The sequence below is a fragment of the Odontesthes bonariensis genome, chromosome 23 (genome assembly GCF_027942865.1).
Source record: "Odontesthes bonariensis isolate fOdoBon6 chromosome 23, fOdoBon6.hap1, whole genome shotgun sequence".
Lineage (NCBI taxonomy): Eukaryota > Metazoa > Chordata > Actinopteri > Atheriniformes > Atherinopsidae > Odontesthes > Odontesthes bonariensis.
The window spans coordinates 6,286,989-6,314,893 of record NC_134528.1 but is presented as its reverse complement, the minus strand read 5'-3'; the positions used below and the strand labels follow the sequence as shown (position 1 = coordinate 6,314,893).

The 27,905-nt window shown below is 40.1% G+C and overlaps 2 protein-coding genes across 9 annotated transcripts in view; one reads left to right on the top strand and one right to left on the bottom strand.

Moving 5' to 3' along the window:
- rnf157 (ring finger protein 157) overlaps positions 1-22,813 on the bottom strand; it is a 29,248-nt gene extending 6,435 nt beyond the window's left edge. For 2 of the 6 annotated variants that reach the window (XM_075458118.1, XM_075458121.1), the window contains exons 1-17: positions 21,265-22,809; positions 17,936-18,054; positions 12,706-12,794; positions 11,941-12,090; positions 10,585-10,702; positions 10,407-10,473; positions 10,260-10,303; positions 9,453-9,500; positions 9,232-9,303; positions 8,935-9,094; positions 6,107-6,219; positions 5,789-6,021; positions 5,288-5,390; positions 4,987-5,095; positions 2,212-2,426; positions 2,056-2,118; positions 1,922-1,970 (exon numbers count right to left, since the gene is read on the bottom strand). In XM_075458118.1, the coding sequence (XP_075314233.1) occupies positions 1,922-1,970; positions 2,056-2,118; positions 2,212-2,426; positions 4,987-5,095; positions 5,288-5,390; positions 5,789-6,021; positions 6,107-6,219; positions 8,935-9,094; positions 9,232-9,303; positions 9,453-9,500; positions 10,260-10,303; positions 10,407-10,473; positions 10,585-10,702; positions 11,941-12,090; positions 12,706-12,794; positions 17,936-18,054; positions 21,265-21,352 (1,840 nt within the window). In that variant the 5' untranslated portion in view covers positions 21,353-22,809. Of the gene's footprint in view, positions 1-1,912; positions 1,971-2,055; positions 2,119-2,211; positions 2,427-4,986; positions 5,096-5,287; positions 5,391-5,788; positions 6,022-6,106; positions 6,220-8,934; positions 9,095-9,231; positions 9,304-9,452; positions 9,501-10,259; positions 10,304-10,406; positions 10,474-10,584; positions 10,703-11,940; positions 12,091-12,705; positions 12,795-17,935; positions 18,055-21,264 lie in introns of all 6 variants that reach the window. The other 4 variants (XM_075458119.1, XM_075458120.1, XM_075458117.1 and 1 more) reach the window with 4 other exon arrangements.
- srsf2a (serine and arginine rich splicing factor 2a) lies at positions 22,287-24,855 on the top strand. Of its 3 annotated transcripts, XM_075458125.1 has the most exons (3): positions 22,287-22,861; positions 23,257-23,617; positions 24,570-24,855. In XM_075458125.1, exons 1-2 carry the CDS (start codon positions 22,506-22,508, stop codon positions 23,591-23,593), a joined length of 693 nt encoding a protein of 230 aa, XP_075314240.1. In that variant the 5' UTR covers positions 22,287-22,505; the 3' UTR covers positions 23,594-23,617; positions 24,570-24,855. The 3 variants fall into 3 exon arrangements, with proteins under 3 accessions (XP_075314240.1, XP_075314238.1, XP_075314241.1); XM_075458123.1 differs by having other exon boundaries at positions 23,257-24,855; XM_075458126.1 differs by having other exon boundaries at positions 22,290-22,840; positions 23,257-24,855.
- Positions 24,856-27,905: the final 3,050 nt, after the last annotated feature.

Below are 27,905 nucleotides of genomic sequence, written 5' to 3'. Positions count from 1 at the left end.
CCTTTTAACTGGAAGACATTTAATTTATTGAAATCAGTAATATATTTACTGTATTATTGCACCATGACTTGCAGTGAGCTACACAGTCAGATACTTTGAGGTTCGAGATTCTTCAAAATTATTGTTCCAATATTTTCTAATGAATTGGATTGCAATTGGCTTGAACTGAACTGTATCTTTGAAGTGGCATGATGTGACATTTGTTGTTATTTGGCGCCGTATAAATAAAACTCAATTTAACTGAATTTGCCTGTGATTCTGGCAATTTAAAGACATTATATAAATCATAAAGAAACATTTTTTTAATTAAAAGTAGTGATTTATTTAAAACAACCTGACTAAAAAATGGCCGCTACTCCTTTTGGAAGCATCCTCAGTTTCTTATCTCTCTCTTCCGGCTCAGTGTTTCTTGCGGCATAAGCAGGACAGAATGAAATAAATGGAATTTGTCTGCTCTATGGATATCTATGACTCTATGGATTGTAATTTTCTGTGTTTTTAATTATATTCAGGTAATAAATAGTGACATGTTTAATATGTGTAATAAATGCGTCATGTCTGTAGTGAGCCTGAATGTGTGAGTTTTTGAGTGTTTGTGACAAAGATGAGTGAATGATTGGCAGTTTAGCACAGCCAAACCGATGGCGTACATTCAGAGGCTGCTGCAGACGCACACACGTGCGCGAGCACGCATACATCCTGCAGTGTGAACAGGCAGCACGGGTCCACTCTTCTCCTAAAGAACTGGAAGGTCATTCAGTAACTCACAAGTGTTTCAGTTTAGCCCGATGTCACAACACACACACACACACACACACACACACACACGCACACACACACACAAACACAAACGACCCTCACAGGAACTCATTTACATGTTTTAAAGTGTTTATGATCAAAGGTGACCCTGTTGTTATTTGCGTCAAGCGCTACTGGAGAATCACACACGTTACGTACCACACTTTCTTTAGCACTACATCACTCACATTTTCACAAACACACACACTCTCACACACACGTGCACGCGCACGCACACACACACACACACACACACACACACACACACTTGGGGATACCAGCAGCATTCAGAAGCAGAGCAGATGGAGCAGGTGGAAGCTTTACAATGCTGCAGATAAAACAGCAGATCAAGAGCTTAAAACACTTCAATGACACACTTCATACACATGCAGTAAAGACAAACAAAGATGTTGTACACGTAAGCTTTGGTATGCAAGAGCAGATCATGCAAATGCAAGTCAGTAGCCTGGTGGGGAGCAGAACCTTGCCTAAACACAGGATGCTTGTGGGTGCACATTTCTTGCTGCGAGTGAAAGGATGCACTGATAGATCTGAATATTTCAGACAAATTAGTTTATGAAAGCCAGAATGATGACAGACTGCTTCTAAGTTACAAGAGGCAAAGTAACACACTCGCCCCCCAAACTTCTTTCAAGCGTGATCCTTCAGCTGTGGAACAATTTAGGTTCTGGGATCTCTGCAGGACGCTGGACTGATGTTTGTGCTGTTAGATGTGAATATAGACAACATAATGACCAAAGGATTTGATCAGTAACTGAATCACATCAAAAGCTTTATCAAAGCATCCCTTGTGAAGACAATTTGGTCTGAAATTGGCTTCAGCCCTCACTGTGAAGCAGTGAGAAGCCATTCTCTGCAGCTGAGATACTGCATATTGGCGTTGGTTTCAGCAAACACTACAGTACATGCATTGTGAAAGAGACTGCCCCATCTAGAGGACTTTATCAGCCATGGGTCAAAGAGATGTATGGAAATATCAACCAGTCAGTCCATACTATATTCTGTGACTGGTTGAATCTCTTTCCTTGTGATCTGAGAGCAAAAGATGCAAAGGGAGATGGGAGGTCTGGGGTGAATAGTGAAGGATAGTCACCATAGCTACCTTTCCCATTAGATGGGGAGGGGCAGTCCTCTTCGGTGACATCATTTCCCTGAAGAAAACAGAAAAAAGGTTTAGTAACACGTAATACTGAAAATGAGCATTGATCGCACTGTTTGTGTGTGGGTTATAGTCACCTCTGAGTCCTGCTCCTCTACAGCCACTGAGTAGTTTTGTTCCTTTGGCTCCTTAGAAATCTCCTGAATCAGAAAAAAAGATCCAGAGGGAGGCAATTCAGTGATGAGATTGCATCATCATGTGGTCATTTTTTCCTCCTTTTCCTCCATCCTCACCCCCTCCTGCTGCGATGGTCCTCGGCTCTCCATGAGGGCGTCTTGGTTCTCCTCGCCCTCCATGTCGCCCCCTTCGTCGCCCTGAGGCTCGCCTTCGGCCCCGGCTAGGTAGGACCCTGACATGGAGGACATGGTGTCAGTGCTGATGTGGGAGTGCTGCGAGTGGGACGAGGCCATGGACATCACTGACTGGGCCAGGCTGCTGCTCACTGGGTCTAGCAGACAGACGGAGACAAACATCACGATCCAGCTCTGGCTTTGGATTCTTTATTTATTTTTCTTTGTTCATTTGTTTTGCTAGCCAGTTGAGGTTTTTACCAGTTTGGGGGAAAAAAAATCTTCTTTTGAACAAAGGAAAACCTAAATAGTGAGATCCTCCAAAGAAAAGAGAATAAAGCCTTTAGTTCCAGCCAATCTCTTTTTCCTGGACTAAAAAGCCTTCCAGCCGATTTCCCATAAATCTGATCCTGTGGCACCAACATAAAACACTGAGGTGACTCAGAACCAGAGGTGTCAAGTAACGAAGTACAAATACTTCGTTACTGTACTTAAGTACACTTTTTAGGTATCTGTACTTTACTCCATTACTTATTTTTCTGCCTACTTCTGACTTCTACTTATTACAGTTTAACACAAGTATCTGTACTTTCTATTCCTTACATTTTCAAAACAAACAGCCTCGTTAGGCTTCAGTTTAATGTTTATGTATTTCACGTCATGTGCGCCATCCAATACAGATCAGTGGCGTCATCCACACCTAGTGAGAACGAGTGTAATTGGATGAATCATATAACGCAACCACTCATTGGTTAGGCTATTCATCAAATTTGTGCTGACACACAAGGAAATCGTCATTCGTCAGAAGCAAGCAGGTGTTCTACAAACTGCGAACGTGAAGCTGCGAGAAGTGTGTGCCACGCCACAATGTGGGATTCAGAAAAAGATCGCGAAATGTCTTAAAGGTCGGACACAGGAACACACAGGACACAGCGTATCGGGAGATGGAGACGGACACCAACAAGACCTTCCTCATCCTTGGCCCCATCTCAAAGAATTTTTCGAAATAGTCGGGTGCAAAAATGACTCGTGGAAAATGCAATGCAAACTCTGCACACCCAAGACCCACGTGTAGAACTAATCAGTTTTCAAATTAAGCTTACAATTCATATAGTGGCATCTACCTTTTTGTGTGGGTTTTAAATAAAAATAAAAATATTTTTTTTATTTAAAGGTTACTTTATACTTTTATACTTTAAGTAGGTTTTGGAGCGCATACTTTTTCACTTTTACTTGAGTAAAGAGATCAAGTTGATACTTCAACTTTTACCAGAGTATTTTTAAACTGCAGTATCTATACTTCTACTTAAGTAACAAATGTGTGTACTTTTGACACCACTGCTCAGAACGCTAATTTATTTATGTTAAAACACTTCATGCAGTGCCAGGAGCTCTTCCAATTAAGATTTCGAGACCAATTTCCAAGAAGCAAAAGGAAAAATACTTTTCTTGACTGAACATCACAGCACAAAAATGAAGAACTTTGTGCTAAATTCATTACAGAGCTCTGAGGATTACACTACAGTAATTACTGTGCATTTTTCATCCTAATCGAACAACTTTAAGTTCAAACTTATGTTGAACTGAAATACTGTGAAAAATATTTCAGGGTTACATATTCACTGTTACATCAAAGCCATTCAGGCCATAAAAGCAAAAACATGATGCACAAAGTGATTCCCTTTATTATTTGAATTCACGCGTATTAATTAAGGTTTTAACAAACTGCACTTCCTTATGGGGACAAAATTTCAGTCTTGCCTTTGAAAAAGAACTAGAAAGTTGCTGGTTCTGTTCAAAACTTCCCCGGATCAAAGCGTCTTTGAACCCAACACTGCCCCGAAACGTATAACGTACTTTTAAGTCGCTTTACATAAAATTGTCTAACCTAAGATTTCCTTTCCCTCTTGTTGACTTACAGGAGCTACTCCTCATCAGAGTCAAGACTTTATTTATAGAGGATGTGGTTTGCTGAACAGGTTGTGACGGCTCTTGAGGCAGATTTGCCGTGTGATAAAGAAATCAAAACCATTGTTGTTTCATCATTATTTTTATTCTGTTTGTCAAGTGTATTATTAGTTTCTTTAAGAGAAATAAAACACAGGGTCATATTTCTGTGTTAGATAACAAGTATGTGGTCCTACTCAATGCGTTATATATATGTTTGTATTCAAATAATTAATTTCAGGTGCCATTTTGTTTCTCTGTCTGTTTACGTTGTGCTCTCTTATAGTATCAATGCTGCTCTTTTGACATATTTTGTGAGTTTTTATAAATGGTCATCACACCTCGTGAGACATTTACAGAAATCAAATGATCTGCGCTGTCCATGTAACCTTAAACCGTATCAACGAAAGTGAATCAATAAAAACATCCTCAAAGAGCACAAAGTTAAGGCAATGGCAGCAGAGGATTCATCAAACATGGACATAGCTGAGAAGAAGCTGCAAATGCAAACACATGCATGTTTTTAAACACCCAAACACACACTACCCACAGTAAATAGGATCAACATCACCACAGTTTTAAGATTAGTGTTACCACTTCAGTGTCCAACCAAATGTCAAATATGGTCCCAATTTCCCCTTCTCTTACAGCAGAGCCATAAACCGAGTTCAAAATGCAAATCATATTGTGTTTATACATCATCTTTATGGTGGATACATGCTTTAATGCACAAAAAGCGCTGGGTTTGGGTAGTGTTTTGAATGCGTGTACCTTCAGGGGAGGTGATGGTGGAGGAGAGCGGGGTGCCGGTGCAGGATGACTGGTCGATGGCTCCAGATGAGGAGAGAGTCAGGTTCTCGCTGTCTGGAGTGACTCCGCTCTAAAACAAAAGCAAAAACAAAGAGCAGCAGTGAGCTGCACGCTCTTAAACACACTAACAAATGTGCACACTCCGACACGCTGATACTGCTTTTCTCTTGGCCTATATCCCCCCCCCCCCCCCCCCCCACACACACACACACACACACACACACACACACACACACACACACACACACACACACACACCTACCTCCTGCTGGTCTACTACCAGTTTGTGGCGAGAGGCATCTGATTCACTGCAAGACTTCTCATCTTCCTCCTCGGGAAGCACAGAGGAGTTCTGGGAAAGTGACCTGAAATAATAAAATGAACTTGGCATCAGACAAAAAAATAACACAAGAGGGTTGGAGGCATCAGTTTGCAGTGAACAATGAAAAAATATAGGATTAGGATTTTTTTTTTTTTTTAAGTAATTTATATACTTTTTTTTAAAAAAATGTAAATAATGCATATATATTAATTTATTGCAAAGATATATCTCTATATTTCTGCGTTTGTGTTGCTGGTTTGAGTCCGACTACACTGTGGAAATCTGAACCAGAATCCGATGAAAGCATTACGTTTCATCTGTTCTGCTCCACTCTTTTGATCTTTTGGCTGAAAATAAATCAAATCAATGCACTAACTGCATCTCCCCTGATATATTTGACTTTGAATGCTGTAGACCTGTATCACAGAGATAAGTGCTCACTTCGAACCACTCTTTTTCAGTTTGAGGCCCTGACTGGAATTCGAGTGGTCAAGAGGGGAGAGGGAGCGGGCTGGCGCCGGATGGGGCTCGCTGCTGTATGGGGGCAGCGCTCCAGAGACGTGGCTGGGACCAGAGTGAAGAGGGGGAGGAGCCACTGAGGAGGTGTTTAAGGGCCCGTTCAGCGCCTCCAGGAGAGACACCACTTCATAACCTGGAGGAATGTGCTCCGATGCCTGCAATGAGAAACATTAGTCAACTATAACTGGGAATGATCATTATTCCATATTTAGGTGATTATTTGTATCTGTTTTGCCTCACCGAGTGTTCCTCTGAGTCGGACGTTTGGGAAGTGATGACAGGGTTGAAGTTTGTAGGCGACAGAGGACTGAGCTTCTTCCTCATTGCTCGGATCTGCAGCAGAGCTCTGAATGCTTAAAAGAAAAGAAAACAAGATGAATATAAACAACTTTTTCAAATTATGCAAATGCTGAATAACTTTGACATCTACATCTTAATTAAAGAAGGATTGAAGATACTTTTCAAGGCAATAATTTGCATAAAATTTCATGTGTAATTTCTACTAATTTGGAAAACATAAAATGTTTTTGGACGTTTATAAATGGCGAGAATATTCAAAAGTGTTTAAACTTGAGAAAGGTTCTTCTCTGCTCAGTCTGATTTGCTGTCGTGTCTCACCATCCCAAGTACTCCTCAAAGCAGTGATGCTAATTTTACACCTGCTGATGCAGTTGGCTCTTCTGTAGTGGTGACGCAGCAGAAGTTGTTCAAATTTCCTTTCCTCCCTGGTACATTTCAGTTTACTGAAGACAGTTATCTGTGCTATATTTTTTTTAAGACTTTAAAGATGACAATTTATTCGATTTGACTGCTTTGGGGCCTACAAAGACCACACAAAAAGATAAGGCCTTGTCTATAATGTATAGATCACACTTAAAATACATTGTAATGCATTTTTTAGGGCTTTTTTTAAAGCTTTAAACTGTTAAGATTTTTTCCTCCATAATTTCTCTAATTTCAGAGACATACTGTGTGTATCAGCTGGCATTATAGCCACCACTTATGATATTTCATGTACCCTATTACTTAGTGGAGTTTTCCATATTTTTTTATATTTTAGACTCATCCTAATATATCCTTTTTTTTCCCTGATCAGTGACACTATTCACCACAACGCAAAAACATGTTGAACAAGCTTTTTTGGAGTGTTTTATTAATCAAGTAAGAAACAAAAAACTGAAATATCACATTTACATAAGTATTCAGACCCTTTGTTATCGAATTCAAAACTAAGCTCTGCTCCATTCCACTTCCATTCGCGGTCATTGTGATACTTGTACAACTTGACTAGAATCCACTTGTGCTCAACTGAAATAATGCTTCAGATTTTTACATGAAAAACAAGCCGTGTGGCTGAGAGAATTATCTGTTGACTTGTGGGACAGGACTGTGTCAAAGCACAGATCTGGGGAAGGATACGAGTGTTGCAGAAAAAAGCACAGCAGCCTTCATCGTCCTAAATTTAACAAGCTTCAAACCAACAGACCACCTCAATCTGACCATCCAGTCAAGACAAAGATCTTTGGTCACGAATGTCGCCAATAAGTCAATCGAGATTTGTGGAGATGAGAAAACGTTACAGAAATACAACCATCTGTGCAGACAACAGTGGCCAGACGACAGCCATTCCTCATTAAAAGGCATGTGACATCATGCTGGGTTTTTGTCAAAGGTCACCTGAATAACTCAGACCATGAGGAGCAAAATCCTCCAAGCAAGAGAGATGTAAGACCAGATCTCAGGTTGGAGCCAAAGTTTACATTTCAACAAAATAAAGACCTAGAGGACACCACCAATGACAACATTTTTTTTTTTTTAAACAGCTGTGGCTTCTGGAAACTCAAAGTCCTGAAGTGACCAAAAACAGAGCCTGGGTCCAAACCTTGCAGAGCATCTCTGGGAGACTCGTAAAAAAGGCTCATCCAACCCGGAAGAGTTTACAAAAGGAAAGTGTTAAAATCTTATAGGATCTTTAGCAAAACAATGCAAAATCCTGCTGCTGCTTTGTCAGCAGAGGTAAAAAAAATAATTAATTCTAAGATGAAACAAAATAAAACAAAATTAAAGATATTTTGGAAAACATTCAGAGATCACATGAAGCATCATGATTTGTGAATGTCTTTATATTATAGATATATGTTATTAATCATAATATATATTTAAAAAAAAGATTTTATATATATACTCATTATTATATCTATGACCATCACAGAAAGTGGTTTAAAATGATTGGCCTCTGTTTAAACAGGACAGAAACCATTATCCACACTTTAAACAATGCCTTTGGTTTTAACATAATTTAAACCTTAAAGGACAAGACCGTTTTTTGACATTGGGCCCTTGATTTCACATTATAACATGATGTTCTACTCACCCCTGCTTGTTGTTGGTAATTTGGAGCTGTTCCGAGGATATTCGAGAGGCGTCTGGCTGCTCTCTTGAGATATTCGGCCATGAAACGGTTTCCTATGGGCAACGTTATACAGGCACAAACTATGCTGTTTATAATTTATTAATTACTCTACACTAGCACTGATAACGTGGAGGTGCGTCGCTTACTTAAAAAAATCCGGGTTACTGTAATTTAGAATTTTTGTCGTAAGGTCTGTGTGTGTTTGTCTGTGGGCTTTCTGTGGTAGTAGCACGATGATGACGTCAGTAACACCCACTTTACGACTAAAATTCAAAATTACAGTAACCCGGATTTTTTTAAGTAAGCGACGCACCTCCACGTTATCAGTGCTAGTGTACAGTAATTAATAAATTATAAACAGCATAGTTTGTGCCTGTATAAGCTTGCCCATAGGAAACCGTTTCATGGCCGAATATCTCAAGAGAGCAGCCAGACGCCTCTCGAATATCTTCGGAACAGCTCCAAATGTTCAACAACAAGCAGGGGTGAGTAGAACATCATGTTATAATGTGAAATCAAGGGCCCAATGTCAAAAAACCGGTCTTGTCCTTTAAGTGGAGCATTTTCTGTGTTACTGGGTTAAGTCCTGAGGATTAATTCCAGCAGTGCAAACTGCTTTTCAAATTGCGGGTGTCACATTTAAAAAAAGACTCACGCAGTCTGCAGATGGGGCAGCAGTTGGCCTGGTAACGCAGCGTGTCTGCACAGGCGTTGCAGAGACACAGGTGTCTGCATGGTAGGATGAGTGTGTCTCGCACGTCCGACAAACACACGACACACTCCGCACTGTTGTCGCTGATCTCATCGTCAGCAACCTGCACGAAAAAAAAAATAAATAAATAAATCAATGAAAGATATTTCACAAGGCTGACAGTTACACCTACACTACTCTGCAACACAACTTCTGATGGAAGAGGGCTGGAAAACCTTTTTTTTATTTCTTAATATCTACCTTTGATTCCTGACTGTTGTATTTGTTTTCTATCCCATAGATCTCTTGCAGCAAGTAACTCACTCCATCCACCTGGGGAAAGGAACACAGTGAAGAATAAAGACTCAAAGGCCAGAAGCAATGTTCCAAGGATAAAAAGAGGCTTTTGTTTTTCAAAGACATAAAAATGTAACACAAAAGAAGGAAGGAAGGGAGGAGAGAAGAAAAACTGATGTATTCACCACTTGTTTCTGCTTCAGAGGCTTCACACAGTAGCTTCCGTCCATGTGCTGCAAAAGAAAGCAACAGTTGTATGAATTATTATTAATCCCCCTCTGGTCACCCTAAAAATAATCTGCAACAGACATGTCACAGTCTTCGTGTAATATTCTAATATGATGTTGATTTGAAGATTTAGATTATAAAAATATTATTTGGCTTAGATATGCAATTGTGGCCTCACTTCACTGGAAGTGGCTATGAGTATTATGAAAAGCGCTATATAAAACCGGTCTATTATTATTACATCCTGAAAGTAATAAGATAATTCCCAAGTGTGTCCACTGAAGCACACTATTTCATAAATAATGGAAAAGTTTTTTTTATTTTTCTTGTTTTTAAATACAAAATACACATTTTAGAGCTGTAATCATAATACTATGAAACCGTGATATTTTTGCCTAAGGTTATCATATCGTCAGAATCTCATACTGGCCCATGCCTAGTCCAGATCTGCCACCCATTCAAAGAAAATCATCAAGAATGCCTCAAACAGTTCAAGAAAGAATAGGAATAGATTTTACCATCCAAAATAAGACCAGCCGGTCTCTGCAGGTCACAAACACATAGTGTTGTTAAAAGAAAGGATGATGCAACACACCTTTAACCTAACTTTTTGAGAGTCACGATTATATTTTCCTAGTTTAACTAAATCAAACTCTTCAGTTAAATTCTACAAGATATCTCGAAGGCATCATTTAATGGCCATTATGAAAATGAAAAATGTTTAAAGCAAGAAAAATCTGTCAAAATAAGTGCTGCATTCTTACCTTCTCAAATGTAGCCAGCAGTATGTGAGAGTGGCCTAACTGTTCTGTAAAGATAGGAAAGGGAAAAAAGGTGAACAAAATTTGCTTAAAATTCTGCTGCCGTACCACCACATCAGGCCAGCAGTATGATAAAGTACAACATCTCACCTTCTCCCTCGTCTACGACAGCCTGCACGACCATTGGGAAGACCTCCTTGTCCATATCAAACAGCAGCTGAGGAGAGAAACCCTGTGGTTATAAGTCTGCGCAAACCGGCCTCACACTCCAACACAGCCTCATACGTGCTTGTGTTTTAGTATCAGCGCACGCACACAGGCGCCCTACCTCCTCATCGGCCCATTCGCTGAGGTTAACGGTGTGTGAGGGCAGACAGAACTGCTGGCACACTCCTCTTTTGAAGTGTACCGTCTCAGACTGCAGCGAGCTGTCCTGTGGCAGGTAACTGCAGGGAGCACACAGAGCGGGAACAAGAGGTCAGTGATCTTATCAACATCAAGACCGACTGCTTCTGTCCGCTGGAGCTGACATGTCCTCAAAACAGAATAATCTAAATGTTGAGGTTAAGGGTACTGCAGAGATCTACGCCTGCTTTCATCTGGACAGAAAGAGAAACAAAGACAGCTCTTTAAGCAGGATATGCAAATACTGACTTTTAACACGAGATACATACTGTATATAAGATATGTAAGATCTTATTGGCATAACTTATGAGAATCTATTAATATTTCTCTTTGACACAACTCTGAAGTCTGCACATTGTTTTTTTTTTATTTGATCATTTTTTCCTGAACATTTTATCTCTAAATAATAATTCTGACTCTGTTCAACCTTGAATATCTGCCAACACTAGTTCCTGCCTTGCCAAAATAAAGCCATTGTGGTTATGTGTATTAATATTCTTTTTAACTGAAAAAGGTCAAAAAAAAAATTACAATAAATCGATTAAAACTGTAAATTTACAACAAAAGAACCCTGATATTTACTCCTTTTAAAAAGGGAAAATTGTTTGCCTTTGCAAGGTTGGATCAACCACAACGTTGTGACTTTTAGTCCAGAGTCCAAGAAAATGTCTTCACCCATCTGGACTTTCAGAGAGTTGGACGTATTCAGAGGAAAACATAGAGGACGAGTTGATGATGCAACCTTGTTTCAATCTTTGATCTCAGAGAATGTCTGAGTAATATTTGCTGCTGAAGGATTCATCATCTAAATCTCAGAAAGCATCATTTTTTTCCTTCAAATGATGTTCATCTTTTTTGTCTGTGTATATGAGCCTCTTCCTTTGGCTGCATAATTATCATAATTTTCTCAATCCTACAGTGGCCCTAATTTTTTGCAACAAATTTCAGATCCAAAGACGCTATTCAGCTGTTGTAGCTGCTCTATCTGGTCAAATGATTAGTCAAAACGACTGATGAGTGCTCAACAGCTGCTCGCTCGTTTTGGTTTTGTCAAATTCGCCCCTAGACAAATATTATGCAAATATGTTTCATGATGATGTGCATGACTTAGAGAACAAAACCTTCGACCACAAATGAGAAATCCTGTGGACTGATGACTTCATCTGTCTTCTTTCTTTTTATGCAAACACTGAATTTATGGCACATTGTACTGTGCTTTCTCAGTTTGAAAATATCACCCCAAAATACATTAAACATTTTCAACAACACTTCCACTTACACTGGAACTCCATTGTGAAACTCCTCTATGGCCTGGTAGTAAATGGTGATGGCCACCTGTGTGTCAGCATCAAAGGTGAACTCTATGTTGTAGCAGGCCCTGTTCTTCCCCGCCGCCTCGTCACCTGGCAACTTCAGGTCCTCGCTGCACCTGGAAAAAGGAGGAAGACGGGTACAAAGAAATCTGCATTTATGATTTCAAACAGGAGAGAAAGACAATTAATTTAGTTTAGGTTGCGATGTATAATCACATCTATCTAACGATACTAATTAACAAGGGAGTTTAGAGAAATCCTGTATAATTCTTTATATTTTTCATGCTTAAAATGACTATTCTTTTTTTCTGTTTCGATTTCGAGCGGGATTGGCATCTCTAAATTGTCCTTAGGAGTGAGTGTGAGCGTGCATGGTTGTTTGTCTCGTTTGTCTCTATGTGGCCCTGCGATGGACTGGCGGCCTGTCCAGGGTGTACCCCGCCTCTCGCCCATTGACTGCTGGGATAGGCTCCAGCCCGCCCGCGACCCGATCGACGGATTCAGCGGTATAGATAATGGATGGATGGATGGATGGATTTCGAGCGGTTTTATTTTTTGGTTTATGTAACCCCAACAAAAATAAGTCAGTGTTATAAATTCAAGCATTAACAACTTGACACTATCTCTAAAATTAGCTGCGGTGGTTTGTGCTCTAAAAATAAATCAGTGGCCATAAACTTGAACAACACTGGGTTAATGGCAGGCTGCGTGAGGATGACGGGGCTGTGTACCTTACGAGCCGCAGCGTGTCCTTCCGAATGTTTATAAGGCTTCGTAACGTTTTCACTGGTTCCTGAGGTGGAGGCGCTGCATACGGGAACTGAAGACAAAAAGAAAACAAGAAATTATAGCTCTAAGATACATGTTATGAGAGTGATGAGCGCAAGTATTCATTTTCTCTCAACTGCCCAACATTCCTCTCTTTACCGCAGCAATTCATGGCTGCACGATGACCGTGGCTGCTCCAGGTTTAAACTCAACACAACAGGGCGTTGAGTTGTCAGCAGGGATCTCGCTGGTGCTGACAAATGCTGAGCCTGAGCAAAACAAACCTGCTCAGATTGTGTCTTTCCAGGGACGAAACTAACACTTTAGACAATGTTTTTAAAGTACATGCACCCAAGTGGACAACAGGGAAGTAAAAAACTCAAGAGTCAAACAGAGTCTGGCATCATTTCAAGCTCCTAACATGACCAAACAGTCTTCTAATAAAAATGGAAAATAACCCCAGAAGCTGGCTTAAATACTCTCTCTTGCCCCCAAGAATAAAAAAAAACCATCAAAAACTCAGTTTGTGGTTAACTTCTCAGCAACTCTTTAACAGTGTTTGAAGCCAAAAGTTGCTGAATGAGCGTAAGGGGAGAGCCAAGGTGGTTTGAAGATCTCTGGAGCAGAAACATGCAGGATGTGGTCGGATGCCTCGACACTACAATCTCTCATCTGTGCGCCCGTGTGTTTAAGTGTGCTTGTGTGGCTGTGAATGGCACCATATTCAGCACAATTACACATCTGGGCTCAGCAGGAGTCACGCCTGTAAACCACACAAACAAGCACACACAGGGCAGCAGAAGCTAAAAGGGTCACTCACTGGAAACTCACTGGCAACACTGTAGATCTTACAACGTATTAACAAAAAAAAAAAAAAAAAAAAAGGAACCGAATCAGTTCAAAGTAGGAATCAGTCGATGTAAAAAATTTCTTTTAACCGTTTTCATTTTCTAATACAGGTGAGCATTGTTCAAATAATTCTTTTTTTCTTTTTTAAATCTCATTTTTGGTAAAGGTAATCCAAACAGACTCATGGAAGTACTTTTCCCCCTTGAAAAAATTCAATTTCAATAGGCTAAAGTTTGAGGCTAAAGGTACTTTCACACACAAACTGGGGAGCTGAAAAGATCTCGAGATAATGCAGCGTGGTGGCATGCAGGAACACGGACGTCTGCAGCATTTACTTCAGACTCCTTTTGATTTTCCTTCCCGTAAATACCAAATAATCGGCTGTAATCAGAATCTAACCATTTTCAGTGTGACCGGCTCGATCGATCAATAGATTTCTCTGTTTTTCTTTCCACTCCGTAAACACGCCATGAGCATAGCACTCATACCACAGAGAAATCTGATTTCTAATGATTTATCATTTATTTTTGTGGTCCCATAATAAACACGTGCTATAGAGCATGTCTCGGGTCTGGAAGTTTCACTGAGAGTAAAGAAAAGTCAAAGCTAGTCATTTGTAATACCTGTGAGGATAAAACTGAGCATTTAGCTTGGCTATGAATGTGGTGAAATCACAATCACACACACTGTCTGGTGACAAGGCAGAGAGCTTCTGTTTGTCTAGAAAAACCTGCCGTTGATGTTAAAGTAATTGCACTGGACTTGAATTTGTTAAAAAACAACCTAAAACGTACCTTGTTTGTAATACCTGCTACATCAGCTTTCATTTCCAAAACTATAAATACAGCATTATATTTAGAGATGATGAAAAAGAGTGAAAGATTTAGGGCCTACAATCAGATGCATGAAGGGGGGATATACTGTAGTTCCCTTTCTGGTGGAGTTTGAACAGATACTTCTATTTTTGGGGTTTCAAGTGACAGAGAACGCCCTATAGTCTGGTGCAGTTTGGGAAAAAATGTTCAATGTTCAAAACGTTCAATTTGAACAAACAGTACAAAAATGATCTTATATCGGATAATTATAGGTTGTAGAAAGAAAATCAGAATCGCCCAGTCTGGACTAAAAAACAAAAGTCAGATCTGGCCACAAAGAAAATTGGAATCTCTGCATTACATCGACAACAGGGAACATAATACCACCAGAAACAGACACAAAAGGTAATCGAGCTTTTGCAGTGGCTGCCCCTAAATTGTGGAAGAGCTTACCTCTTTATATCAAATCTAATCCCACTGTTCAGCAATTCAAACCACGGCTGAAGGCCCATCTCGTTTTTCTCAGTCTTCCTTTCAAGTTTCAAATTTTATTTTCGCATCAGACTTTCATTATTATTATTTTTTTTTTTTTAAGCTGCAGTTGTTTCTGAATGTGATATAGAAATAAAGGTGACTTGACTTGAAATTAGAACCAGAACTTTGAAGATCTACATGGTTCCGTTTGTGTCAAAACGCTGTGACATGTGAGTATTTAGCCCAATCTCAGGTTTGTCTCCAGCATTTAAATTTCTCACCATTGTTTCTTTATACAATATATAGCTTTCAGTTCAGTTGAGGTATCTCTGAGTAAAGCTCACTTTGGTGCATAGCTTTTTAAATGTACCCTTTAGCTTGACAAAAAGCCAAAACTGTCAACCTCATGATGGATTCATCTTGTGAGAACCACGAATACCAGTGAAGAAATTCATAACAATCTACTGAATTGTTTCCGAGATATTTCAGTCTGGAACAAAGTGTGTAGCCAACCAACCAGCATGATGTAGTTATTTGTGTGCTTCAGGCAGGACTTTCGGAGAAATCCCTAAATATAGACCCATCTATTATCATATTTGTCAAGTGGTGGAGGAGACAGAGAACACAACAACTGCGGTTAGGTTTATGATTCTGCAGCACCATCTGCTTGGAAACCACCATGCATTATATAATGCTGGTAAAGCATACAAGAACGAAAAAAACAACAAAAAAAGAAACTGTCACCAGCCTGAATTCTGTGCCCACAGCAGGATTATAAATACCCACGTAATCAAGGGGGAAAAACACACTCCTAATTTTATCCACAGTCTAGCCAAAAACATCAGTGTGACTGAGATTAGCACACAGAGAGATGGAGCAGAGCCTCTCAATATCAGCTTCACTTTGTCTCACTCAACTCCGTCTGTGTCGAATTCCCTTTTTGCTCTGAGCTCCCAATGATCTGCAGCTCTCATTAGTTTGACCTTCAGGTTCGTGATTGTATTCGATCAAACCCTCCAGAAGAACTGTCGCTCATCAGTCTCTCTATACTGGGAGTCAGCAGAAGGTCACTTTGCTTTTAACAGGTTTAATATGATGAAACAAATTTCAATTAGCAACAGTCAGACTGTCTGAGAGACTTTTAATTGCCTTTGCAGGAGTCAACAAGTCAGCAGAACCTTTTGATGCTGACACAAGAAAAGCTGTTTCTGCTTCCTAAGTGTGAAGATTTCCAAGCAAATAAATGAGAGCTATGACTATAAATTCTTAAAATTCGTTAGGGACATTTTTCAACACACCAAAAAATAAGCAGATGTTTAATCCATAATGAAAACAGCTGCAGCTGCCAAGCCAACAACCTTTCTAATTTCCCCTCTTTTTATTAGTCCTTTCATAATCTTTGTACAATGAAGGTGGCAGTCTCACAGACAGCTGGCATCTGTCTAGACATCTGGACTAGTCTGTAGTGTTAGACTAATTCTTAGACTGCCACATGCAGTTAGACTCTGTTAGACAAAGTAAAACATTTAAAAAAGAAGACTAATTCTTAGCCTTAAAAAAAATTGGTTTTCTCAACCAAAGACCTTAAATGTCATGGCAACACAACTGACAAAAAAGGGTAAAAAGGACACAATTTTTGGTCTGCTGATATTACTGTGGAGCAACAAGAAGGGACCATAAATGTGATCACATTGTGATCTTTTATCACTGTGTGTATTCAACTTTTTTGTTGAATTTTTCCAGGAGAATATCCATGTTGACATCAAACTCTTCAAGAGATAAAAGCTTTGTTCTGAAAAGAAGGAAGTTTATGGCCTAATTTCTAAGCCTGCCCAATACTAGAAATAGATCGCTCAGATATCAATGTATGTATCAGCTGATGTTGTTTATGTAAATATAAAAACATAGTGTTAGTTAAAGATAACTTCAAACCAGAAATGGGTGGACATAGTCAATAACCTACCAGAAATGTATTTCACAAAGTAGTTAGCGAACTCGGCTGCAGACAGTCCTACGAGTGTTGTATACAAAAGATGCTCTGCTGAACATACTGGGATGACAACATTACTAAATCCACTGTTATTGGGTTACCGCATTATGTTCTCCCAAAACAAAAAAACAATAAATATTCAAAAAGAATTCGCAGTAATTCAGTCCAACACTGGCATACTTGTGCCATTGTTAGTAAAAAAAAAATTACGATTACAAAACTGGAAAAAAGGATAATAATTTCCTACATTAAAGTAAAAAAGAAAACTGAATACGCTTTGAGATTAAAGTGACCAAGTTATGACATAATTCTGAAGTCTTTGATCCAACACATTGATTTCATTTGCAGTTGTAAGGCAGGTTTATTTGTACAGCTCAATTCAACTACAAGGCGATTCAAAGTGCTTTACAGATACATTAAAACAGTAGAAATAAAAAGTATGATTTAAATTTTAAACAAACAAGAAAGAAATAAGAATCAGATAAAATCAGTAGTTAAAATGTGATTAAGTTTTGAAACTCCAGCTTCAGATTTGGAGCTTTATTCAGCTGAAAATAGGTGTGTCTTCAGCCTGGACTTAAACACACTGAGTGTTTCAGCTGATCTGAGGCTTTCTGGGAGTTTGTTCCAGACATGTGGAGCATAGAAGCTGAATGCAGCTTCTCCATGTCTGGTTCTGACTCTGGGAACTGATAGAAGACCGGATCCAGATGACCTGAGGGGTCTGGAGGCTTCATACTAGGTCAGGAGGTCACTGATGTATTCTGGTCCTGGACCATTCAGAGCTTTATAGAGCAGCATCAGAACTTTAAAGTCTATCCTCTGATGGACAGGCAGCCGGTGTAAAGACCTCAGAGCTGGACTGATGTGGTCCACTTTTTTGGTCTTAGTGAGGACACGAGCAGCAGAGTTCCTTGTAGTCAGGAACTAAACAACTTTATCCGTCAGATAGATTTAAACATCTAGCATAAGTTTCACCATTTCTCAGATGGAAGTCATGAAGTCTTTCTTTGTGGAAATATTGCTCGTAATTGTTTCAGTTATAAAATCTGTGAGAATACCTACCGCCACTGGTCTGGTCCCCAGGAAGTTAAGGTCTGTGTTTTCCCCGAACAGGTACCCCTCTGGATGGGTGGAGTCAAACTTCTCTCCTCCCATGATGAAATGGTTGGCGAAGTAACTCCCTGCACGAATAGAGGTCATCAGAAATCCGATCAGGTCAGGTCAGGACAACACAACACAGGCTTAGTTAGGAGAAATATGTGTCTGTTCAGGAGCAGATGTGAATAACTTTCTGTTAGTGACTTTCTAGTATTTAAAATGTATATTTAGTTTATTTTCTTTCTTAAGTCTCATCATAAATTGTTTGATTTTTAACATTGCAATTGTAAAATCTCTTCAAATAGCATTTTTAATTAATGTTTTCTCTTGTTTCACTCATTAGAAGAAAACAAATTTGAGGATCCAATATGTGCTGACAGGTATATTTGAGCTGTCGAAGTGGCTCTGTCATCTACATATGCATCGAGTCATTGCTGAAGATAAACAATCAAAAACATCCTGCACAAAAAAACAGTCATTTTTTACTCAAATTATTTGATTTGATCTTCAAACTGGCAGGAAGAACTATAAATTGCAAGCAACGGACCTGTCTGCCTGCAGCTTGTCCACCTGTTTCCCGAGACTCACAGTTGACGACAACAAGACTTAATGGATGCTCTGCTTTTTAATCACAGGGTGGACTAATATAAGACTGTAATGGTGGCTCCCAGGCTTTAAATACATGCTGAGTGGCCAACAACTGATGTTCATGGAGAGAAGTCTGGCATTGCTGGTCTGAATCAGGACAGGATGTTTGGAGGCGTTGCTCTTATAGCCATTAGCGTAGTTTTAAAAAGTCCCAGTGACGAAGCTCCCCGTCTTTCTCCTCATCACCTTCTTATTATTTACAGCAGGTGGGAGAGATGAGCCGGGCTCTGGCTTTGTCACCAGATCCCACAGACAGGAACTGCGGCTGACAGATCGGTTTCACTGGCGGCAGCCACTGCCACCACTTCTGCTTCAGGCTGCAACGAGGACGGTTCCTACAAATTCCTTCTGCTGCTGTGGCGAGAGCGGTCACAAGTCAACCCGAGTCTCTCCATTTCATGGCTTCCTCGGTGTGCAATCTCACAACAAATCTTAGATATTAGATATCCGAGCAAAATAAAACTGTTATGATTTTCTTAGATCTGATTTTGGAGCAGATTTTAATCTATTTTATTTCTTTGCTGGCCTCACAAGTGAGAAGTAATAACATTATACCTTTGACAGAGTGTCATATTCGACATTAAAATAGGATTACTGCTAAAGCCGAGTGGGGAGCTGAACACAGTGTAGCAATCAGAAAATGCCACATTACATGACAGGCTGCAGACACACAGGTCTGCTGGAGGTCCAAAGGCCAGTTTGTGTGTCAGGTGGGCTGACTGGAAGAAAGCTGTGCTGGCTAATATTTTCTATCCTCTATAACACCTCCATGGTCAACAGTGAAACAAGGACTTTGCCTTAATGTTAAACTGTTCAAATGCAGTCAAGAGGATGGCAAATGATTGGTAAATGCTTCCCAATCCGATCAGATACAGCGTGGCTTTTAAACAGTTACTTTGGAGCTATCCGATATGCCCAAATTACTTCATTTTACTGATGTTGGAACTGGTTAGGGGAACTAACTTAATTATGCAACCTGGTATCACAACAAAACAGTAACAAAAGGTCCATGTTTTTCCTCTTTTTTTATCCCAATGTACAAGAATTGTGTTGTTTTTACCAAGTTATCCAGTTTAAGTTTAAGGGTATTTCAGTGGTAAATGTCCATCTGGAGCCACGTTGGTTTTAAAGTCCAACATTAGCTTAACTTTATCTCCAAACAATTACTTTCAATAGCTAAAACTTTGCCAAAAGTGAAACTGAAACAACCAAATGACTAATGCAGACTTCCTCATCTGTTAAATCTGATTTTGCAAGTTTCACAAAATGTCATGAAACCATTTGCAGTTATTTGCAACCACATGTGTGTAAAAAAAAGACTTTAATGTTCCAGGACACAACTCAATATATTGTGACCGCTGCAGGAGCTTCCAAGAGCCAGTGTTGAATCATGAAGTCCCGTCTGCACATACAAACGTAAAATATGCTTTTCAAATATGCTCAACAATAACAAAAACTACACCGGCTGACAAGTAAAGCACGCTGTGCTAATTTGTACAGAACATTTTCCAACAAAACTGTAAACTTTTTCCTGATTAAACAAGCTTGAACGGTGCTCATCTTGAGGAAAGCCAGACGACAGCCACACGCAGGACTAATTTTAAGCCATGACAATAGTTCATGCCAAAGCCTTTATTGGCTGATACTGATTTTGTGTCAATATCACTGTGCATCTTTACTTTTAATCATATAATTGAAAAGTCCATCAACAGAAAATTAAGCCAGGCTTTTATCACTTTATAAATCAAAACAACTTATCTCTCATAAACTTCTACAGTCATAAACTGTTTAGCTTAAAGTTTCAGGCATTTTTGACTACAGGATCAGAGGATAGAATAAGACATCATTTGCACAGTCACAAAAAGATCATGTTGTACTCTGAAAAATGAAAATCTCTATAGGTCATAAAACAATCAATTCATTCATTTGTTAGTTGATTCACAGATCAAAAGCAATATTGAATTTTTAAAACTCCTTGAGGATTTTTTCACTCTTGTAAAGCATCACCTACTGTAATTCAACCTTCAACCATGAATCCTGTTTCCCTGTTTCCTGAGATAAATTTTAATATTTTGCATTTAACCATTAAGTTGTGGAAATTCTTATGTTTTCTATTTTTTTTCCTATCTATTCTGACAAACAGAAGGATGAAATAGACTAGCACAAGTGTTACCCTGTGCATGATTGTAACATATCTACCGATGATTGTGATGCTGATCTGTTTATTGTCATCCATCGCGACTAATTCATTTCCACATTCAGCCTGATTAAGTCATGATGTAACCCAGTCCAGAAAGTGCGAAAAATGAGTAAAAGTAGGGGTGTTCCTGTGTGTTTGCTGGCCCTGCTTGGACCCTGCAACAATGCTACCCAGTCGGGAAAAAAAATTAGGATAACCAATCAAAAGTATAAATGCGCGTTTTAGGAAAACTGCAACGTCCATTCAAATAAAAGATGGCTCATGAAAGCACAGGTCTCCACTACTCCAGGTTGAGGGCTGAGATGCCCTGCAGGCCTGTCAGCAAACAAGGTATGATGGTGAAGATTCCCCGTCGTGCGTTTGAAACCCAGAATAAATCATCTGCAATGAGCTTTGGAGCAGTTAGCCTACCCACCCCAGTCCGACCTGCTGTGTGATGACTTACCAGATTTCGGGGGATAACGATACACCGAATTGGACGGAATGTCCACTTCTTCCACGCCTATGTTTTGTCTGCTTGTTAAAGCTCCCATTTCCAGTCAAATAAAGACCACAGGGCTTAAGGGGCATAACACTTCAGGGTCGCTTCGTGCGCTGCGTCTCTCTATACCCTATCATTTAATCCAGTTCGTGCTGCCCTGTCCATTTCTGTCGGGTCCAAGCCCCGCCGTGAATGTAACCGTCCCGGGGATTAGTAGTTGTTCTCTGGTTGCTTATCCTTTCGTGGTCAACAGTGCAGCTGGGTTTGAGGCAGAAAACAGCCGTGGTAGTCGCTTTAACAGCGGGGAAGCGGTCTCATGGTGCGCCGCAGCCGCACAATTCACCAAAGCCAAATCTCCGTGGCTGGTTTTTACTTTACAGGCAAGTGTGTGGCACAAAACAGCTCGTCGACATCTCCCTGCCCTGCTGGATGTTGCTCAAGTATCCCCGGTGCTTGTCGTTGCTGGATCCTGTCAGAGAGGTCTGTGGCTCCCTGTGACGTCAGCCAGGCACAAATCCGGACAGTGTTTTTTGCGCAGTCCCCTTTCTCTCCAGCAGCCGCTAGTGACGAGCCGCCTTATAACGTGACCTCCCTACGCCAACTGTGCGGGCTGACTGCAGTGCAGAGGACAGCTCTGTGGGACAGCCTCACACCGAACCAAAAACAACATGGGGATGAAGCTCAAAAATTTAGGCTAAATAAGGCTATTCTTGCAACAAGTAGAAATCACATAATTCAGACACCAAAGTTGCGTGACGAAGTAATAATCAACGCAATTAGATTTGGAGATTATTAGCAAAGAAAATGCAAACGTAAGTTCAAGACAAATAGCAAGCTTAATCAGAATAATCAAACTAAACGAAACAAAGGCTGAATAGCGCTCCACTCTTGCTATTACAGGTAACTCCACGCCGCCAGGGGGCAGTCTAACGGTTACAGAGAAGGAGGCTGACAGAGGAATAACCAATCAGAGGAGGCCAACGCGGGCGCAAAAAAAGGGGAAAAGGAAGCTTCTTGCCGCCATTTCACGTGAAAACCAGCGCGGTAGAAGCTACGTCCAGGAGAAGAATATTTAGAACAACGACAGAATTTGATCAACATAGAGCATCTGGTGTCTTTGTGGGCACAGTAACCGTTTCTTTAAACGTTAGGGCCTAACGTTTTCAATCTTAATCGATCTCCTCTGTTGCTTGGAGACGAAGAAAATGAGCTACGGAAGGCCGCCGCCAGACGTCGAGGGGATGACCTCCCTGAAAGTGGATAACCTCACCTACCGAACATCTCCTGAGACTCTGCGCCGAGTTTTTGAGAAATATGGCCGGGTGGGAGATGTTTACATCCCTCGGGACCGGTACACCAAGGAGAGCCGTGGCTTCGCCTTCGTACGGTTCCTGGACAAGCGTGACGCCGAGGACGCCATGGACGCCATGGACGGCGCGCTGCTAGATGGGAGGGAACTGCGGGTTCAGATGGCCCGCTACGGACGACCACCGGACTCCATGTACAGCCGGAGAGGGCCTCCACCACGCCGATATGGAGGGTATGGACGCCGAAGCAGGAGGTACTGCTGATTAGGCGAATCTCCATGTAGCATTTTATTTCATATTGCGCCTTTTTAACAAAGGCACAGACGAGCACATGGCATTGTATACGAAACTATGTCGATTTGAATCCCTGCTCGTTTTTTTCCCTTAAGACTATCATCACAAAAATATTGGAGATATCAGCAGTACAAATGCAAGGCTATAGTTTTGCTTTCTAAAAAAAGGTGTTAAGTGAATATATCTGTTATGCCCTTCAAAGTTTAAGTACCAAGAGCTCAAAATAAAGTATTTTAAATGTCTTGGCCTCAAAGACCTGGATTGACATATTTATTATATAAAGTAGAACTATTGATCTATATTGTGAAAAGTACCAAGTTTTGATATTTTCCATCTTTTTTCTTTTGCATCATAGTCGCTCAGACAGTCCCCGCCGTCGCAGAAGAAGCCGCAGCCGCTCCAGGAGCAGAAGCCGTTCCCGATCCAGGAGCCGTCACCATTACAGCCGCTCCAGGTCCCGCTCCTACTCCAGGTCCAGGTCAAGGTCCAGGTCCAAGTCTAAATCCAAGTCCAAATCAAAATCAAGAACCCCCAGGAGGAGCAAGACAAAGTCTCCTTCCAGGTCTCGGTCCCGCTCCAGGTCCAAGTCGAGGAGCCGAACCCCACCTTCCAACAGAGGGTCGAAGTCCAGATCCAGGTCCAAATCCAAGAGTAAATCTAAATCTCCAGAGGGCAACGGAACAGAGTCTTAACCTGAATTTGGACGCAATATGACGGTATACAAGGGAAAAGGGGGGATTATACAGTTTGTTCTGAAAGTATTTATATTTGAAACGATTGAGTCAATTGGGTTTGTGTTCTGCAGTCTTTATGCTACTTTGCATTCATGTGCACTCATGTAAAGTCTGTAGAATCCTACCACAAAATAAAATATGATCGGGACTGATAAGTGGAGTTTTAGCCGTGTGTGCTTTACTTTGCAAGTATCTTTACTCAATTTAAAGCACACACAGGAAATGTGGGTTGATAGTGTGGTAGATTTCAAATTGGTGTACCTAAATCACATTTGTAATTGTGTGTTGGTGGGAGGGGGTGGTTGGGACGTGGGATTCTCACTCAAATCGTTCACCTAAATGTGGAATTTTTTCCTCCAAGCTGCTGAGTCCTGTTTGCAAAGAGAGGAGGAGGATGGGGGTGTGGCAGTGTGAGAGCAGTTAGTGTGTGACCCGCCCATGTGACCTGCCTGTTGCTGAGAGCGATGGCAGTTGCTAAGGAGCAGGTCACCAAGGCAACGGTGGTTGCTATGGAGCAGGTCGTCATGGCGGTGTTTCGAGCTGTCAGTTGGTGTATGAGGTGGTGTGGTGAGGTACGTTCACGGGGACCACGGGCAGATGCACTGAGTGTTCCCACCTGTGCCTGTGGTTTCCTCCGCCTCTCACAAAGGGAACCAACCCCGAGGTTTGTTTTTCAAATATGCCCGAGTGCAAGACTTGTTAGAGCTAGTTTTGGGGGAGAATTGGACCAGGAAAAGGTCTGTAAACACATGTGAAGGTTTGTAGGAATGTTATGTCTATTAAAAAAAATATAATGTCCAAAAACCCAGTTTGATACATGATAGTGTGAGAGGAGAGAATCATACCTGTACTGTATTTAAACAAACAGTTCAGCTGTAGGACTTGGACTTGTTCTGTTTTGCTCTTGTCAACTCTGCTATGTCTTTCCTTCCAGATCTCAGATGATTTGAGCCTTTGCTGAGGACACCAGGAACAGTCTCACATTGAGCAAGTGGACTCAACTATTACCACTGAATGCAGACTGAAAGGTTATTGGAGCTTGGTCTAAAATGTTTTAAATGTCTGATTTGACTTAATCTGCCTAAACAAATTCTGTAACTATGACATAATCATTTGTAAAGCTGAGTACATTGAAAGGGATTTGTAAGGTATTTTTTTCAGTTGAATTTTTTTTTCCTTTTTGATTCAACTTGTACTTTAATAAATTCCTCTGAATTAAAGTAGATTTCTTTCACTGAGGTCCCTTGTTTAACACTCTTTCCAGTTTGATATGAAAGTTTTATTTGCAAAGTTGATGTAGAAAAGGGTGACTTGTTCAATGTTCACAGTATTTACAGCTATGTTATGCCATCCCACGATTTAAAGAGAAATAAATGGCCTACTCTACAGTGACTATAAAAGCCACTTAATTAGTGACTTGCTAATCCAGCAGCATAGCATTTTCTTTTCTGTCAAATCTTTTATTTTAATTTTTTTCTGTCTGGTTAAAGTTGCTTTCCTATGACTCTAACCCTCTTTCTTGTGTATCTTTTGTGCACTAGGCGCAGTTGTGTAGCAGTTGAGTAATGCTGGTTAGCTGTTAAGATGCGGTGCAGTGCGGTGGTGACATGGTGTGGCGTGTTGCGGTGCTGAGTGCCCGGCGCTGTTCCGGGGCTCGACCCTTCGCTGCCGTTTGCCGGTTTGTAAGCTCACAAGTGTGGCAGATCATCCATCCTCTCCTGTCTTGTGACTTCTCCCTCCCTCCATGTGCTGTACATATCCTCTCCTCTTTACTGTTTTTCTTTCCTCCCTTCTCTCCTCCCCCTGTGGTTTATCCACTGTTCAACTGGTCTTGCTCGCTTTGAAAATGGCTACACTGTGACAACTAGTGGAGGGTTTCAAGCAGTTGAGGCTGCTTTTGGGTTTCATTTAAAACATTTTTTTTTTTGTATTGCATTCTGTGAATCTCTCAGATGTCTTGTAATTGCTTCAGGTCAATGCCAATAAACATCTTTGTTGTAAATAAGTTATTGATTTAATGTCTCTTTTTATAAACTTACTGAGCAGTTTGTCCTCATAAATGTGTTTTGTACACGTAAAGGAGCTAGTTTGCAAGTCGTTAGAATAGAAATAATTTATTATACTTTCAGAGTTATGTATACAGGATAATTGAGTGTTGAAGGGTGAAATAGTCTGGTTTGGGTCAGCTGGAGAAAGTGTACTGATGTAATTCAGGAGGTAAAACGGCTTATCCGTTACACATTGAATTATTACTCCAATAGTGTATTTTTTAATTATAATAATAAAAAAAGGTATTGTTTTAGTGCACTTTGTTTACCCTAAACCCAATGCAGTTACAGATTATTGTGTAAACTAATATATTTATATTTGTGTACTAATTCAAAAACTGAATTATCAATATGTGAATCCACAGACACTTTTTAACGAGACGGGTTGGAATACTTGCTTATTTCTAAACTTGCATAAAAATTGAGTTTTCTCTTCCATTAAGTGTAGAAATGTGCAAAAAGAGAACAGTTTCTTTGGTGCTTGATTCAGTTGAAATGAAGCTTTGTGTCTTGTGCAGAAACCTTTGAAGCTATATCAGAAACGGGTTTGACAAAAGAAACGGTGCACAGTTAAAATCAAATCATAATATTGATTGCATGTTTGTGGTGTCTTCGTGTATTTGCGACCATCTGCGTTGCCAGCAGAACCGCTGTGTCGGTGCCATGGACCTCAAGGGCCACAAACATCAGGATTCATCTATCTTTCACAGAAATGTTCTAATTAGAATCCTAAAAGTTAAATGTTCACATGCTTGTTGTAGGGAAATAAGGCTGAAGTGATTAAAAACGGAGCACAACACCAACAATTCTTCAATGTTGTCCATCCTATTACTGGGTAACTGAGATGACTAAAGTCACATTAGTCCACTGGTGAAAGGGCTCCAGATAAGCAGTGGTTGTTTTCTCTCTTTTACTCTGATTACTTTCTTCGGCCCATTCATGGCAGCCAGATTTGGACCAGTTTTATTTTAACTCAGATTCAATTCGATTCAATTTTATCTATATAGTGCCAAATTACAACAAATGTCATCTCAAGGCACCTCAAAGATACAATCCAATCCAATTCATTACATCCCAAATCAGTCCAATTAAAAAAGTAACTTAGCTAAGGAAACCATCAGATTGCGCAAAAATTCACTTATGTTATCTGCATTCATATCAGTAAAGCATTTGTGGCGATCTAAATTATTATGGGGCAGATCGGATTCGGTACCGGGGCCAACTCTGGGTCGTGATTCTTGGGGTCTTGGAGTTGTTTTAGATATAAAATCATGGATGGCAGAGAATTTCTTACAGCTCAACCAGGCTCAACCAGGGCAAGACTGAAGTTTTAATTATTGGTCCTGAAGACAAGAGAGAGATCATTTTACCCAAACTACAAAATTTTAAATCTTCTCAACATGTAAAAAATCTGGGTGTTCTTTTTGACTCTGAGCTGGATTTTATCCAACATATTAGAAAAGTAACAAAGACAGGATTTTATCATCTTAAAAATATTGCCAGAGTCCGCCCATTTCTCTCTCTTGCCAGCACGGAGGTGCTGATGCATGCTTTTATTTCTAGTAGAATAGATTATTGTAATGCCCTGCTTTCTGGTCTTCCCAAAAAAAAGTATTTATTGCCTACAATTAATACAGAATTCAGCTGCACATGTGCTGACAAAGACCAGAGGGCGGGAACACATTACACCAGTTTTAAAATCGCTGCATTGGCTCCCCGTGCATTTCAGGGTTGATTTTAAGGTTCTTTTAGTTGTTTATAAATGTCTTAATGGTCTTGGGCCTTCTTATCTATCTGATCTGCTTTTAAATTATGAGCCCTCGCGGACCCTGAGGTCCTCTGGTACCGGCCTTTTAGTTGTTCCTAAAGTTCGAACAAAAACTTATTGTGAGACGTCGTTCCACTATTATGGACCTCATCTGTGGAACAGCCTGCCAGAGAACCTCAGGGCTGCAGAGAATGTTGATGCTTTTAAAAAGAGGCTCAAGACCTACCTTTTTAGTTTAGCTTACAGCTGAATTTTATTTCATTTATTTATTTATTATTTTATATATATAAATATTATTATTTCATTTGTTTATTTTTTGTTTGTTTGTTTTGTTTTAGTTTACTTTTATCTATTCATCCATTATTTAAAATATCTATTTATTTATTTATTATTATTATTTTTATTTTTTTAATTATTTTATTATATACTTATTATAGGCCTACACTTATTTATC

What these genes read in the sequence shown, in the direction of transcription:
- srsf2a (XM_075458125.1), top strand. Translation starts at nt 22,506, where the DNA reads ATGAGCTACGGAAGGCCGCCGCCAGACGTCGAGGGGATGACCTCCCTG. An exon ending in TATGGACGCCGAAGCAGGAG is followed by an intron (nt 22,862 to 23,256) that starts GTACTGCTGATT and finishes TTTGCATCATAG; the next exon opens with TCGCTCAGACAGTCCCCGCC.